General features: G+C 38.9%; 2 protein-coding genes across 6 annotated transcripts in view; one reads left to right on the forward strand and one right to left on the reverse strand.

The window, feature by feature from the left end:
* Positions 1–3,752, reverse strand: part of AP2A2 (adaptor related protein complex 2 subunit alpha 2) — a 74,301-nt gene extending 70,549 nt beyond the window's left edge. The window contains exon 1 of one of the 2 annotated variants that reach the window (XM_070765202.1): positions 3,239–3,752. In XM_070765202.1, coding sequence (XP_070621303.1) covers positions 3,239–3,305 — 67 coding nt within the window. In that variant the 5' untranslated portion in view covers positions 3,306–3,752. The remainder of the gene's footprint in view (positions 1–3,238) is intronic. The other variant, XM_070765209.1, reaches the window with a different exon arrangement.
* A 3,415-nt stretch (positions 3,753–7,167) lies between these two features.
* Positions 7,168–15,177, forward strand: part of CHID1 (chitinase domain containing 1) — a 152,386-nt gene continuing 144,376 nt past the window's right edge. Inside the window, exons 1-4 of one of the 4 annotated variants that reach the window (XM_070735705.1) lie at positions 7,168–7,252; positions 10,694–10,832; positions 12,328–12,477; positions 13,588–13,720. In XM_070735705.1, the coding sequence (XP_070591806.1) occupies positions 10,722–10,832; positions 12,328–12,477; positions 13,588–13,720 (394 nt within the window). In that variant the 5' untranslated portion in view covers positions 7,168–7,252; positions 10,694–10,721. Of the gene's footprint in view, positions 7,407–10,693; positions 10,833–12,327; positions 12,478–13,587; positions 13,721–15,177 lie in introns of all 4 variants that reach the window. The other 3 variants (XM_070735718.1, XM_070735725.1, XM_070735711.1) reach the window with 3 other exon arrangements.

Here is a 15,177-nt window from a genome sequence, read left to right on the forward strand (position 1 = left end):
CTGATTTCTAGCCTGTTTTTTCCCCCTACATTAACTGGCCTACACAACCTTATTTGTTTTGGGGTGAACACTGTATGGCCTTGGAGAATATAATACCCATATAATATATAATGGCCATAATGTAACTTTCCACTGTGTTTGTAAACAAAAAACCCAGACAACATTGTCTATGCAATCCTGTAACATCAATACATCAGGAAGGCAACAAGTGTGGCTGTGGATCTAACCTTTCTGACAACTATCAGTGATTCTGCTATGTCTAGTACAAGATTCCAAAGTTCAATCCCTACACAGAAGGCCTTTCCTGAACATAAACAAGCATTCTTTGAAACTAATTAGTTTAAACATAGGTGTATTTACCAGAAAGGCGAGGAAGCAAAAGATTTTCAGGGCTTCTGGGGTTTCTGAGTTGGTTTATTTTCAGACCACAACTGTTACTAAATTACTAATTGTTCTAGCTCACACCAGTAGTATAGTACTGTACCATATTCTTGCCAAATAATAGAGAGTAAGCACTACAATTATTTAAAAAAAATTACACAGGTCCAAGCATCTCCTTTTTGATAAAAATGTAAGGTGCATCCCCAAAGAAAGATTCATTTAAAATAAATACTATTTCCCAAATATTTCAAGAAATTGAAATTGTAAATGAGATACAGCTCACTATCATTATATAACAAGCTGGGCAAAGCAATTTTAAACGATTTTAAGAGATTTTAAAATGTTTTACATTGTTTTGTATTGGAATATTAGTTATCTCATATGTACTATATATTACAATCTTTACAATTTATATTGAGTGGTTCCTAATATGATTTCATTGCTTATGTGTACCCTAACTATCATTAAATGTTGTGCCTTATGATTCTTGAACTTTTCTTTTATTTCTTCTTTTTATTTGGAACATGTGCCCCAAGATGAATTCCTTGTGTGTCCAATTACACTTGGCCAATATTATTCTATTCTATTCTAAATATAACCATAGTGCTTAATGAGATTAAAGTCACTTGTCAATGGCTCTTTTGCAGAAAAAGGAGGGAAAGAACAAGAGGGAGAGGGAGAGATATTTCAGTATATTGAGTAACCACAGACCAAATTAAGGGCTAGACCAATTTTCATTCAAAGGCAGCCAACTAAGTGTAACTTGTCAACAGAACGATATATTTAGGATAGCATTTAACCAGCCAGGCTTCTATAATAAAAAGATTCCATCTCAGGGGTACTTCCTATTTTTCTTGAAAAATAGGGGCATATGTTAAAGGAGAAGTTGCTGCTCTTGGAAGCATATGAAGCAAATGATTACTCAACCATTTTACTAAAAGTCAGTTCTAGGGCGATCTTCCTTTCAGACTTAGGACCTTCCAAATACACATGGACATATATTTTTGCATACATTGTCTCAAGATCACACATTGTCTCAAGATCACACATTGTCAAGTCACAGAAGGCTTTTCCCAAAGCTGTATTACAACTATCACAGAACATGTGACCTGGCACAACTATAAATACAGCCATTAGTATTCCTTAAACAATTCTTAAAATGAATATTGGCTGCTTCACTGAGGTCTTTTTGGCCAACTTGTCCAGTTTTGATTTTCAAAGGTCTCCTGAAGGATAGTCCTGCTGCTGAAAAAAGATTAGGAGTATTCCTTTAGCTACTTGGCACAGAATTCCTTAAACCTCAGTCTGTGGGCTGATTTAGCTATAGTAGCCATGCCATTGTACCAGCAGACATGTAAAATACATACAATTACACAGGTGCAGTTCCTATTATTGTTGCTCTTGGATGACTGTTGTTTAGAAAACAAATATGTGGGGGGGGGGGGGAATGGCTAAAAACAGCTACTTTTGTCTGCTGTGGAGACATAAAGAAACAACTAATTAGACCATTCTTCTAATCCAGAATCAATTTTAGTAGGCAATGTAGAAGAAGATTTTCAACATATTATTTTTGCCAAGAGTGATTTATGCTGGTGGTTACATGTGTATATCTATATCTATTTAGGTAGGTAGGTATATGTATATACATGCATATGTGTGTGCGCGCGCACACACGTGTGCCACAGGTTTTTGCTGAATTTGAAAATTAAAGGAGACTAGGATAGACTTATTTCGGCCTTGTTATGGCCTCATCAGCTAGCCATACCCTCACTGGGATGGATGGATGGATAGATAGATAGATGATAGATAGAAATTAGATAGATAGATAGATATATACACACACACACACACACACACGTACGTACGTACGTACGTACGTACATACATATATGGATGAGATATTGGACTAAGGAAACCAGAACACTCTTGTCCTACTTATTTTTGCTGCAGCTTGCTTCCTTGGCAGCCCCTAGGTACTCCTTAAACATGCTTGGCTGTTTTATTTCACTGCATTTCTTACAACCAGGGAAGAGGAATTTATGGAATTTTCTGTCTGGGGGGCTAACCAACAAACCTTGATTTGAGATGGGGCCTCCTTCACCGCCTTGCCTCAGGGCAGTGAAGTGTTGGGAGGCCCGGCTGTCAAGCCTTCCCAGCTATCCTCTTTTTCTTTCTTTTTCTTTCCTGAGGCCTCACACACGGCAATCTTTTCCTAATATGTGCCAAGCTTCCGTTTCCCGCATCCCCCCCCCCCCCCAAAAAAAAAGATAGAGCTAATCTTCGTTTCACTAAGGCCCATTTTCCGGGTTGCTTGGAAGACGCACATTCCGTATCTTTTAAAGCCACCCCAGCCAAGACGAAGAGGCTGCGTTGGCGCAGGCTAATAAGGGCTTCTCCGGCCCCATCTACAGCACAGCTCGCGGGGGCTTCGCATCGCTACAATCACAAAACAGTTACACACACACACACACACACACACACACACACACACACACACACACACACACACACACACACTAAGGAGACACCGGCAGCAGAAGGTGGCTCGTTGCCAGCCCCAAAAGGCTGGCGAGAACGGAGAGGAGCCTTCCCAAGATAGCCCGCGTTCCCATTACGCTTTGAAAGCCCACCCCAGCCCGGAACGTTCCCCGCGGAAGTCTCTTTCCCAAGGCAATCCGGAGCCGCCTGCGTGGTGGAAAAAGGTTCGGGCGACGCTGCTGAACCCGCCGCGCAGCAGAAGCGAGCAACCGAGCGAGTCCCCCCCCCCTTGGGAAGGGAAGGAACCCCACCCGAAAAAGCCCGCCGAGCCCCCCGTCGCCTGAGGCAAGTTTCCCTCGCCGCCCCCTGCCACGCTTACAGTTCCTGATGTCCGAGATGAAGACGGCCAGTCCCCGCATCCCATCCCCCTTCGACACGGCCGGCATCTTGACGCCGAAGCAGAGACTCCCGCCGCCGAGGCTGCTGCTGCTGCTTGCTGGCTTGCCGCGATCCGCGCGAAGGACCTTTAGCCTTCCCGAAGCCGCCTTTGCCGCCCCGCCTGAGCGCAAGCGCGACGCCTTTTCCGCCTTCGCCTTCCGATTCTCGGGAAGCCGCTAGGCAGCGCCTCGGGGCGCCACCTCGCGTGCGGAGGAAGGCGATGTGACGGCGGGGATTGGGCCCAGCGAGGCTGCCTCAGAGCGGCGCTCCGCGGCCCCCCACCGGCTTCTAGTCGCTAGTTTACAGCTGCAGGGCCCTCGGCCTCAAGGCGCAGGCTCCGCTTGAGCGCCCGGGGCTGCCTCCCGAGACTGCGCGCATCCCGCGGCGGGAACGGGAACAGGTGTTGTTGATCCTTCCTAAGGCTGGGCGGAGGAAACCTAACGCACAACGCCGCCTCTGCCATGCCCCTAATGAGAAATAAATCCCCTTGAAGCGTTAAAATGGGATTGTGTTTGCCATCTTCCAATCCTCCTGGTTGAGTTTAGCCGATTGGACGCAAGGAAAGATTTCTGAATAGGCATCCAAAAGTTTGCCCTATTACCGCTTTGTCGGTGTGGGGGTAAAAGCATTATTTTGCTTATAAATGGTTGAAGGAAAGAAAAAGGGCAATATGACACAATGTACAAATTTCATAAAACAAATTCTTATACATGATACAGACAACGTGTAGGGGAACATAAATACAAATGGATAAGCAGTAATATCTTCTGACATTAACTTCTGTATCTACTTCTCAAGGCTACTCAGTTATATTTGTATACACTTATAAATATAATTAACTACTACTAATCCATTTTACTCACCACACTTATCCTATCCATTTGAATAATATATATTGTATATAGATGTGTTAATAAGGAATGTAATAGAATGGTTTATGATCTGTAAATGACAAATGTGAACAATATTTGTTTTAGTCTTTTGTATTTGGGTAAAAACCAATAAATATATTTTTTAAAGTCTTATTTTGCAGAGCTGTTACTTTTATAAGCCCTGTTAGATTTTTTTTTCCAAATGGAGCACGATGCTGATCCATTATTTTTTAAAAAATAAAAAGAAACGATGGTGTACTATTATTTAACAAATAAAAATAAAAACCTAAATGGGACTTGGCTGTAGCAAATGGGAGAAGATGATAAGTCAAATAGGTCATAGGAACCTTGGTCACAACTTTTGAAGTTCAGCTGTCTTCCAACCAGTATGTTCAATCATTTTCTTTTATTCAAACATTACATTATGTATGTGGTTCACTACAATCAAATCAAAATAGACTAAACAATGAACTAATAGCCACAGTAATGTAGCATTTCTTTTTTCTTCCAAACCCGTGCGTATGAAAACTCACTTGTGTTATCAGCTTAGAATTACCGGTACATGATGTTTGTCCATCGTGCTGAAAGAGGACCTTTATTTTATTTATTGCATTTATATGCCACTCACTCCAAAACGGACTCTGAGCAACCTTGACATCTAATGGTTTGTGGGCTGTACGCGATGTGTCTACAGGTGGCTGGTAAGGCCTATATAGGCGTGAAATGTTCTGCCACATGTTGGGCAGACATGTGGAGACCATTGTCGCAGCATTTGCAGCTCTGGCTTTGCAGAGTGCTCGCTTCTCTTCTGCTATGAACGTTCTTCTGGCCTCAGATATCTGGCAGCCTTGGTGGATCAGCATGTGCCATGTTGGTCGATCTTGTGCCCCCAGTCTCCTAGTTTATAACCTGGGGTTGAACCACTACTTTAAACTGGTTCTCTAATTTGCACACATTTTCCACTTCAACACTAGTATGGATCTTTCTTAATCCCCTTACACAGTCAAGTTTTTATTGAGTCCACCATTCAAAGACTAATATGGTCATTAAATAGGAAAAAGTTGCATATCCCTGGACTAGGACTTTACTTATATGAGTCACCATGAGGTCACAATGGCTAGTCTTTTCATCATCCTTTTCATCATTAAACCTTCCATTAGATCACAATAGCATGTACTCCTCCTTCAGGCAGGCAGTATCCACAAAAAGTCACTCTGGCTATCTCTCTCCTTTGGGTAGGCAGTACCAGAGTAAATAAAAAATATAGCTTATGAAAAAATCTGAAAGGACAGCCAAATCAACATATGGTTTCTCTATGCTTCGGATATCAGTCTCAGCACAAGCTCATAAAGGTCAGTCTGTCATAGGCAATCAACAGTGGCTGGGCTTAGACACTGAAGCCAAGCAGGGTCAAGCCATGGAAGCAATATCTCTACCTACCTACCTACCTACCTACCTACCTATCTATTGCCACAAGAAGGAATAGAACTGCAGATTTCCCACCCACCCCCATTCCAGAAATGGAATGGAAGTTATTTGTCTTTGAGCTTTTAAAAACAATTACAGTACTGAAATTCAGCATGTGAACATAGAAATCTATTAAAACCACAGGTTTATATACAATGGTTGAACTGGTCATAAGAATCTTCCAAAATAATTCCTAATACTGTAGTACTCATATTTTTCTATGAGAAGAAAAAAAAGTGTGGTAACAGCCTGAGTTTTAAAGGAAGCATCAGGGTGGGATGCTGTCATCTCATTTTATTCACAGAAACATGATACTAGGTAGGTCAGTCTGAGACACAGATTAGCAACTGGTGCAAAAATAACTCTAGTCTAGGGGGCTAAACAGACCCAGCCACACTCAGTGCAACATTGCATTGGCTTTACTCCTCCCAAATGCTAGCTTGCATCTACTCAGAGGTAAAAGATAATTGAATTCCATGAATTTCTAGGGGGAAATGCTTAGGATTTCTGCCTTGCTGCAATCAATTTAATTTAATTTGTTATATTTATAAGTCGCCCAACTCATATCAATTTCAAACAGCTTTGCAAAAAAATTAAAATTAGGCTCTCAGATTGTTACATTTGCACATCCTTCCAAGGTCAAAGAGAACTTTGTGACTTAGATGCAGCCTTGCAATCTTTAGCAGAATAATGTAGCGAATTGGATAACAAAGATTTATGGTAAGAGTTGTCTGTATTTGAAAAGAACCATCCAAAAGTCATTTTTGAAAATTCAAAACCGCTTCGAATGTTTCTTCTCAAATACAGCAAACTCTTCCTGTAACACCTTGTTCACAATTATGTTCTCATCCAACTTTTTGCAACTCAGATCACATAGACCAAGTTTGATTAAATGGAACTAATTTGCCTAACTGATGGAGTAAGGGAATTCAGCTAATGGAATTAATTTCAGTTTTGCACTATTAGTTTCTTTTCATCACTTTTTATGAACAGTTTGTGCCAGTCAAGGATTTATTTTCTTTCTTTCTTCATTTTATTTATTTGTCAAACATGTATAGGATAGTAATAGTTTGTATAAACATAAATAAAAAGATAAAAGAGGACAATAGGACAGGGACGATAGACACAGTGGTGCGCTTATGCACGTTATACAATCTGTTTTTGTTTTTGATTGCTATACAGTCTGTGTTTTTGCTATTGTTTATATTTTTATTATACACACTCTAATGTAGCTATTTTTAGGTTGCTGTTGTTTTGCCATTGCATTACAGTACCCTGCTATATTTAGCTTTAAGCCTATTTAGAAAGGCTGAGGTACTTTCTAAATAGGCTTTTTTTGACCACCATGGTCTCCGTGGTAAGTCTCTGGCAGTCTCCGAAGAAAGCCTCCAATAAGAATTCAGAATCTTAGCATATGATCCGGGGCATCTCGCTATGGAGTTCCTCGTTATCAGCCCTTTTATTATGAAGTCACACGTTTATCACGAAAAGACAACGAAACGGCTCCTTTAAGAGGCGTGCGCTCCTCGCCTCTGAAGTTTTTGCTTCACTTCCGAGTCGAGGCAGATCCGGTTTACAGAAGGAAATCAAGGGCGCGAATGCGAGTGCTTGGAAAGGTGGGAGGGGATTTGAAAAGACAAGCAGGCAGGCAAGCAAGCGAGCTTGGGTTGAGTTAAACTGCCTGCAAGTAACGGGTCAGCGTCTTACTCACAGCTGTTCAAAAACTCCTCTTTCCCGGGTGGGATTCCCACGCGCTGGCTGCCTATCCAGGTCTATGCTTCCAAGTGTTGTAATAAGCAGGGCCGAGACACTGTTTCTGGATGAAACAGGTTGAGGACTTTGCCCTTAAAAGTGGCCATTCTCCTAAACGCGTCCTTTTGCAGAGCAGTAGGATTCAGTGGCGCAATCCCTAGGATTGCGTTGCGATCCCTTCTTAATCTGGTTTGCTTGTTTGTGGCTTCGTATGTTTACAGCCAGGGACTGTAGTAATTGTGGTTTGGACTAATTTCATAATGACAATCCTATTGATATACTCGTAGTATGTATGGATTTGCCAGTGTAGCAAATCCAGATTCTGGAATTTGTATACAGGAGCTGAAATGGATTCAAAAGCAAATGTCAAAATAAATCCTTGCAAATATTCTGCAAAATCTTCTTGGATCATTGTACTTTGTACTTTCAGGTCTTCTCCTAGTTTTGACTTTTACATACTGGATTAGTGGGTATCAGTTTGAAGAATGTTGTAAAAATATAATTTATCCATCTGCTGTTATTATAATGAGGACGGGAATAATGTAAAGCATTTGATTAGATTATTGTTGACCAGTAAATTGGATGAGAAATGAGTGGGCTTTGCCCATTTTTGGACACCATACTCACATTAATATAATTTTCTGTGAGCTGATCAGATTTTGCATTGAAAATAATTCCGCTGTTTTTAAAGTGCTTCAGTGCACAAAAGAGGGAAGGCCCCCAATTAAGATGATGCTTGAAAACTCATTGTTTTGATGGCACCTTTTAAGTTAAAGTGTTTTCTAAAACCTTATCCAATTAATTAAAGTCTGCAGCCCTTTATTTGGGTGCTATTTGACTTCCACAACACAGTCTATAATTTCCAGACAATTGATTTGAGTAAATCTGTCAGAGCGGAAACATTACTTGTAATGGATTTTAAAAGATAAAAGATTTATTTAACTATATAGCCTTTGTGGATTTAGAGCTCTAAAAGTTTATGCCTCAGTAATGGCTTGCAAAAAAAAAAAACCATTTCAGAAGGTAGGTATGTATATTTTTTAAAATGGTTAAAACTTCCTTCTTGATGTTATTGAAGCAAAGCCTGTTAATCTATGGCTGAAGACACTAGATAATGTAACCTCTACCACTCTTACTAGCTGGGGTAGACACAAGAGATTTTTAATTTGTTATTCCATTGGCAGACAGATAGATGTTTATAATTCTGCAAAATTCTCTTGGATCATTTTGAGGTTTGGAGGTTTGTTTTTTGTGCTTGCTTGCTTGCTTTTAAACTCTGGGTGACAATCTATAATAAATCTAGAGCTAGCATAGCTTTACTGTTAATTTGTCTGCATGTCCAGGAACTGAAAGAACTATAGAGATCAGGATGATCCACAGTTCTAGACATGACTCCTTTTGAACAGCGTTATAGGAGAAAGGGTTTCAAAGTTGGTAAAAGGCTGCTACTTGAACCTTCTACACTGAATGGAAAGGATAGATTTAATTTTGAATTGTGTCCTCTGTCTATCCATGGAAGATGAGACAAGAAGCTTCTGGGCCATCTTCCTACCACATATATATCATGCAAATATAGCCACAGTATTCAGAGGAAGAATTATTTGCGCACACAGATTCCCCCCCCCCAAACACTGTATATATAAAAATAATTTTCCTTTGAATTCTATGTTTGCATGATAGTGCTAAACAAAAGTGAGAATATATAGTGCATTTTTAAAACTCCTAATGTCAAGCTTTACCCAAAATTGGGCAAATTTGTTGTGTCATCTCTGACTTGCTGTAATCAACAATAAGGCTAAGGTACACAATGTTTAGTTAAAGGCAGGGGTGGGCTGCTGCCCAGATGGGGGGGGACGCAGTGGAGTAGCGAAAATGGAGCTCCACCTCAGAGTACCCAATTTACACCAAAAGATGTTGAAAGAAAATGTAGGGCGTCTTCTTTGGGCAGCCTCGTGTGTTCTTCCTGAAAGCATTTAAAAACCCCAAAGCCGGCGATTCTGCTACAAACAAAAGTGTCTATAAGGAAATAGGATTTGGAATTAATTCTATGTGATCTGGGTTTCTGCCTCCCCCTCCTTTCCGAATGGCTATAGTATTCTCTAGAACAGAGGTCTTCGTAGCTGGCTGGAGAATTCTGGGAGTTGAAATTCACAAGTCTTAAAGTTGCCAAGTTTGGGGACCCCTGCTCTAGAAAATAAAATGAATAATGCTTGAAACCTAATGTTTTGTCAGAAACCTTGATTTTGTTTGGTAGTCTGCAGGAAGGAAGGTTAAGACTGTTGTTTGGAATGGAGCATTTTGAGATGTTCACTTAGACTGTGAAAGTAGCAAGGAACACTTTAGATTGTTGCCTTTGAGTAGGTGATTATTTTGTGAGTGGCCATTTTAATCATGAAGATATCTTTATGACAATGCTCAAAATGTGCTTTCAAAATTCTAAGTGAGATGTTTCTGTCATTTCACTGTTCTATAGCTGTTCATTTCTAGGATGTGGATGAATTCGATGACCTGCTTGTTTTGAGTTCATTGATATAGGTATTGTTTTGAGGTTCATGGAAAATCCTTGATTGTCAAGCCATTCACATGGCCAGCAAGCCACTCTACCCAGTCTCATGACCATCAGGCCGCACCCACAAAATAAGCCACATCCACAGTGGTAGTAAAAATTTTGGTAGCCCTTCACTGATTAAAAGGATCCATGACAGTGGCTATTCTGAGATTATATTAATGGCAAGTCCAAAAACTTGAATAAAATGAAGGTCCATATAAAGCTTCCAGAAATATTTTAAGCAGAATGAGAGAAAAATTGAAGTAGCAAAAGGGCAGCACAAATAATATTAATTTGGGGATTCCATACCGAAATCATTTTATATCAAACATACTTTGTTCACATGATTATGCATCTGTTTATTGAATTTAAATTTCACTTACTGTTGCAAATGTACAAATGAGCTGCCAGGTTTCTTCAGAAAAAAAAGTACCAGTATTTGAATTTAGGAGAAGCAGGCAGGGAAAAAGGCTGTCCTGAAAACTTGACAATAGTGTAGTAAACCAATTTTTTTTAAAAATTGCCTTTTCAGATAAAATATGTACCCTTTCTTTGTAATCTGAAAAATTGCCAGATGAAAGGCTAGAACATTGGAGGAACAGTGCAAATCCTGCTATAATTGTATTCTTGAAGAGACTGATTCTGGCTCTGTTTTTAAAAATTTTTCCCATTGCCTTTATCAATACTTTTTTAAATGATCTAAATTAGATTATTCTTCAGAGGATAAGACATCTATTTCTATTTTCTTCATCCACAGACATTAAACTCTGATAACTAAAGTTGCCATGAAATGTATCTGCATTGGTCTTATTTTTGCCCTGGCTTCTCAGTTCGTTGATGCTACATTGTCAAAGACAGATTTGAAAAAAGCTTCCTCAAAAACACTGGAGGAAAAGGTAGGAGAACATGGTTAATTTTCTGGCATTAATCTCTCATTAGCAAAGATTCTTATCAAATACTGTGTGGATATTGTACTTTGACCTAGGAGTATTTTCTTTGAATATAAATAGAGAGTGCTTGACAGAGATCTACTAATTTCACAGTGAACTTCCTGATTTCCAGTTAGGTAGTTGGATAGTGCAGCTCTCTCCTATGTAATATAAAATTTTCATTTAATTGCAAACTAATGTGTTCTATTTGGTAACAGCATCTAGTTTGTGGAGGAAATACATGCAAGAAATGAATAACAATGATTTTAAAATATTCCTTTTTTTTTGGTAATCTGTTATTTAAATACCATGGATGTACTACTATTATTTTACTAGTATTCTTTTATATACTCATGTGTAATTGTAATTCTTTTTATACATCCAGTGGCCTTATTCATGCAACACTTCTAATTAATTCAGTTAATGTAGTAACATGCATCCTGATCTCCTAATCACAAATTTCAAATATTTTGCAATTCAACTTGATGCAATTCAAATACTTTGTATTTGAAATTGCAAATCACAAAGCAAATCTCTTGCTTTTATATAAGAGACCTAAGATTTTCTGATATGGTGCCAAATATTAGTTTTACTTGTGGATACACAATCATCAAAGCATCCATTGTGATTTTTTTCAAAATAGGAACTATAAAGACATAGAAAATACTTGTATCTTGGATTTTAGATTTTGGCAGTGGTTTGCTGTCCAAGCTTGTTTCAATTTAATTTCTGAATGTTTTGTTACCAGACTATGTAACATCATCAGGAGGATTTCCTTGTCCTATTCACCTTAGCTTATAAAATGTCTTGTGATGATGTTACCTAGTCTGGTAAGGAAATGTTCAGAAACCAAACAAACAAGTTTGGAGAGCAAGCCAACTTCCCAAAACTATAAAGCCATATTTGTGCATGCCTTATGATTGCATGGTAAGTCCTCAGAATAATGGTCAATTATTGTAAATATATTAGAAAATAATGATCTAGCTTCCAAAGGAAGGGCGATCTTTACTACTCTTCCTTGTACTTATCAGATAGTTATGATTTCTCCAGGACAGCATGAGAGGTAACATAGGGACCATGAGAAATGGGACAGTCAACTAAATCACATTCCACCCTAAGCTGGATCTCTCTGCTTCTGTGTAATTGTGATGTGGTCTGGTGTTGCCAAGGATAAGCGGAATTTAAATTTGGTCATTCTGGAGAATGTACCATTTTTCTTGGTTATGATTATTAACATAGCGGCTAATGCTACCTGTTTGCAGTAGCAACCAACCTATGCTTGTAATTAGTGTGAAGACAAGCACTTTCCCTGTGGTTTCCTGCATCGTATATTTATAAGTGCACTACTTCACTATTCCGTTTTGGTCCTGTAATTTTGAAGGACCGTAAAACTGCTACCTTTCCTTGAATTGTGTGCTAGCAATCTCTTTAAATTAATTCTACAATAACTTCATCTTGACAGACTCATCATTCAAATGGAACAGCACAGGAGCGTGGTCTAGTAGTTACTGATCCAACAGCAAAGGATATTGTCCTCGAACACAAAAGCTATTGTGCTACAAAAGGACGTGAACAGCCCTTCAAAGGAGAAACTTTGGGCTACATTACACCTGTAAGTAGGGAATACTTACATCTTTAGTTGCATTTGGCATAGCTAAACTAACATTTTTACATGCTCATTCTGTTTCCTACCTTTTTTACAGAATCTAGCTATATGGCCTTTAGCCCCACAAAAATAACATTTCCTAACAAAATATACATTTGAAGACATTTTCTCTTCTTCTTATGGTTGTTTCTTTCTCATCTGCTTTCTATCTTCCCTTCTCCTTGATTCCTCTATCAGTCTTCCAGTTATGCCAGTCAATGTTATTTCATCTCTGGTCAAAATTTCCAGTGAAGACACATAATCATCATAACTCTCATCCCATGAAAAAATAATTATATAAACTTGATGCAATTCAGAAATTATTAGTTCCTTTTCATGTTGTTCTTGCAAAGTCTACATCATCAATTCTAAATGAGCTAACACGTCACCACCTTTGATCAGAGGAGCTCTAAAAAGTTTATGTGTAAGGTGTATATGCCCACCCAAACTATCACAAACAGTAGTTATCCTGTAATGATGAGTAATTATCCAGTCACAAACAGATTCATATAATGTATACAATAGTTTACTTTTAGATAAATAGCACAGTCCTATTAAACAGTCAGGGTCATTCACGTTTAGTCAGTCAATATCAAGAAGTACTATAATCTTCTTACCAGCCTGTCTTTCTCTTAAACATCAAAAAAGATTACAGATAACGAACACTTCAGTACTTTCAGAAAGTAACAGAGCTTCACACAGAGCTCCCTATCAGACAGACAGTCAATCATGAATGAATCAGCATTCCAGAGCACGTCAGCCTCCAGCTACGATCTTTGGCTCCCTCTTATGGCAAACTTAAAATACCGTAGCCAATCATCATTCAGCAGTATATTTAAAGTTACATTACTCAAATATATACAAACATAGATTGATGGCTTGTTTATATATTAACAAACTAACCATTTGGACATGGTGCTATCAGGCTTTCTTTTTTTCTTTTTTTTTTGCCAATCAAGAAATAAAACTTAAATTAGAATTGAGGACTTATATCTAGTTCTTTTGGTATAATTTATATTTAAAGATAGGAAATAATGTAGCAAATATTTTTTATTATGTTCCTTCTTTTTTATATAGTGGAATAGCTATGGCTATGATATTGCTAAAACATTTGGAAACAAATTTACAACAATTTCACCAGTCTGGCTGCAGGTGAAGAGAAGAGGAAAGGAGAAGTTCCAGGTGACAGGACTCCATGACGTTGACCAAGGTCTGTGCTTTCTATCTTCTACTTAAGATCTCCATCTAATGCTTTTTCTGCAGGATTTCCAGTGTTAACTTTACATTGTGAAAGTATGCTGAGTTGGGTAGAAATATGTCTTTCTCGTGGCTGATAGGAAGGAAATGTAGCCAATTTATAATAACCAGATATGTTCTATACAATACAAAATACACTTAATCTATGCAATGCCTCATATATTTACTTCAGCTAAGAACGTTATAAAATCCATTCCAAAGTCATTTTTAAAAAGAGACTGTAACATCTCTGTCAACTTTCTAGCCCAGAAGTCTTTCAACTTGGCAACTTTTAAGATTTGTGGACTTCAAAAGTCCACAAGTCTTAAAGTTGCCAGTTTGGGGACGCTTGTTCTAGCCTCATTCTCATTCATCAGATACTTAAAGAGGGAAGATGATTTATGTTTGTGTTTTCAAACTCTGGAGGTTTTGACCCAGTGTTCGAGACACAAATAAAAGTGGCATGTATAGTGAAATACTATTGTGTACAGTGGTACCTCATCTTACGAACACCTCTTCTAACAAACTTTTCGAGATACGAACCCGGTGTTTAAGATTTTTTTGCCTCTTCTTCCGAACTATTTTCACCTTATGAACCAAGCCGCTGCTGCTGGGATGAAGAAAGAAAGAAAGAAAATGGAGGGGCGGCTTGGAGGGGGAAAGAGTTTGCATTTAAAAAAGTAGGAGAACAGCGTGCTTGCACAAGCACTGAAAGGGTGTCTTTTGAAGAAAGAAAAGGGAGGGGCGCCCCCCTTGCCTTTCTTCCTTCCCACTCACCCTTTAGCCTAGCCTTGCTTCTTCCACCCGCCCCCTTTAGCTGCTCCTCCCTGCCCTCTGTTCGCCTCCCTTCTAAAGTTTGGGATTTTCCTGAAGGATTTGCACGCATTATTTGCTTTTACATTGATTCCTATGGGAAACATTGTTTCGTCTTACGAACTTTTCACCTTACGAACCTCCTCCTAGAATCAATTAAGTTCGTATCATGAGGTACCACTGTATTTTGATTCCCTATTGAAAGTGCTTTTTGCTCAGGGTGGTAGCCGATTAAGCCGTACCCCATTATATTGTACATATGAGATGCTTAGGCAGACCCATTAATTCTGCCTTACTCCCACTTTTCCATTTTATTTTCACTGAAATTTAACATTCGGCAAATGGTCCCATTAAGCCCGTTTGGGATGCTTTCCCAACTTTCCCCTCCTTCTGATATGGTGCATTTTGTTAATCCCATTCATTTTCAGAGCATTTTATATAATTTTCGTTGGTTGTTAAAATTCCTCCAAAATCCACAGTACTGTTTTTACACTGACTTTTTAGGGTGCAAAGATTTCAAGAATGGGTAGAGTACAGTGAAACAAGGTATATAGTGGTACCTCTACCTATGAACGCCTCTACTTACGAACTTTTCTAGATAAGAACCGGGTGTTCAAG

The sequence above is a fragment of the Erythrolamprus reginae genome, chromosome 1 (assembly GCF_031021105.1).
Source record: "Erythrolamprus reginae isolate rEryReg1 chromosome 1, rEryReg1.hap1, whole genome shotgun sequence".
Lineage (NCBI taxonomy): Eukaryota > Metazoa > Chordata > Lepidosauria > Squamata > Dipsadidae > Erythrolamprus > Erythrolamprus reginae.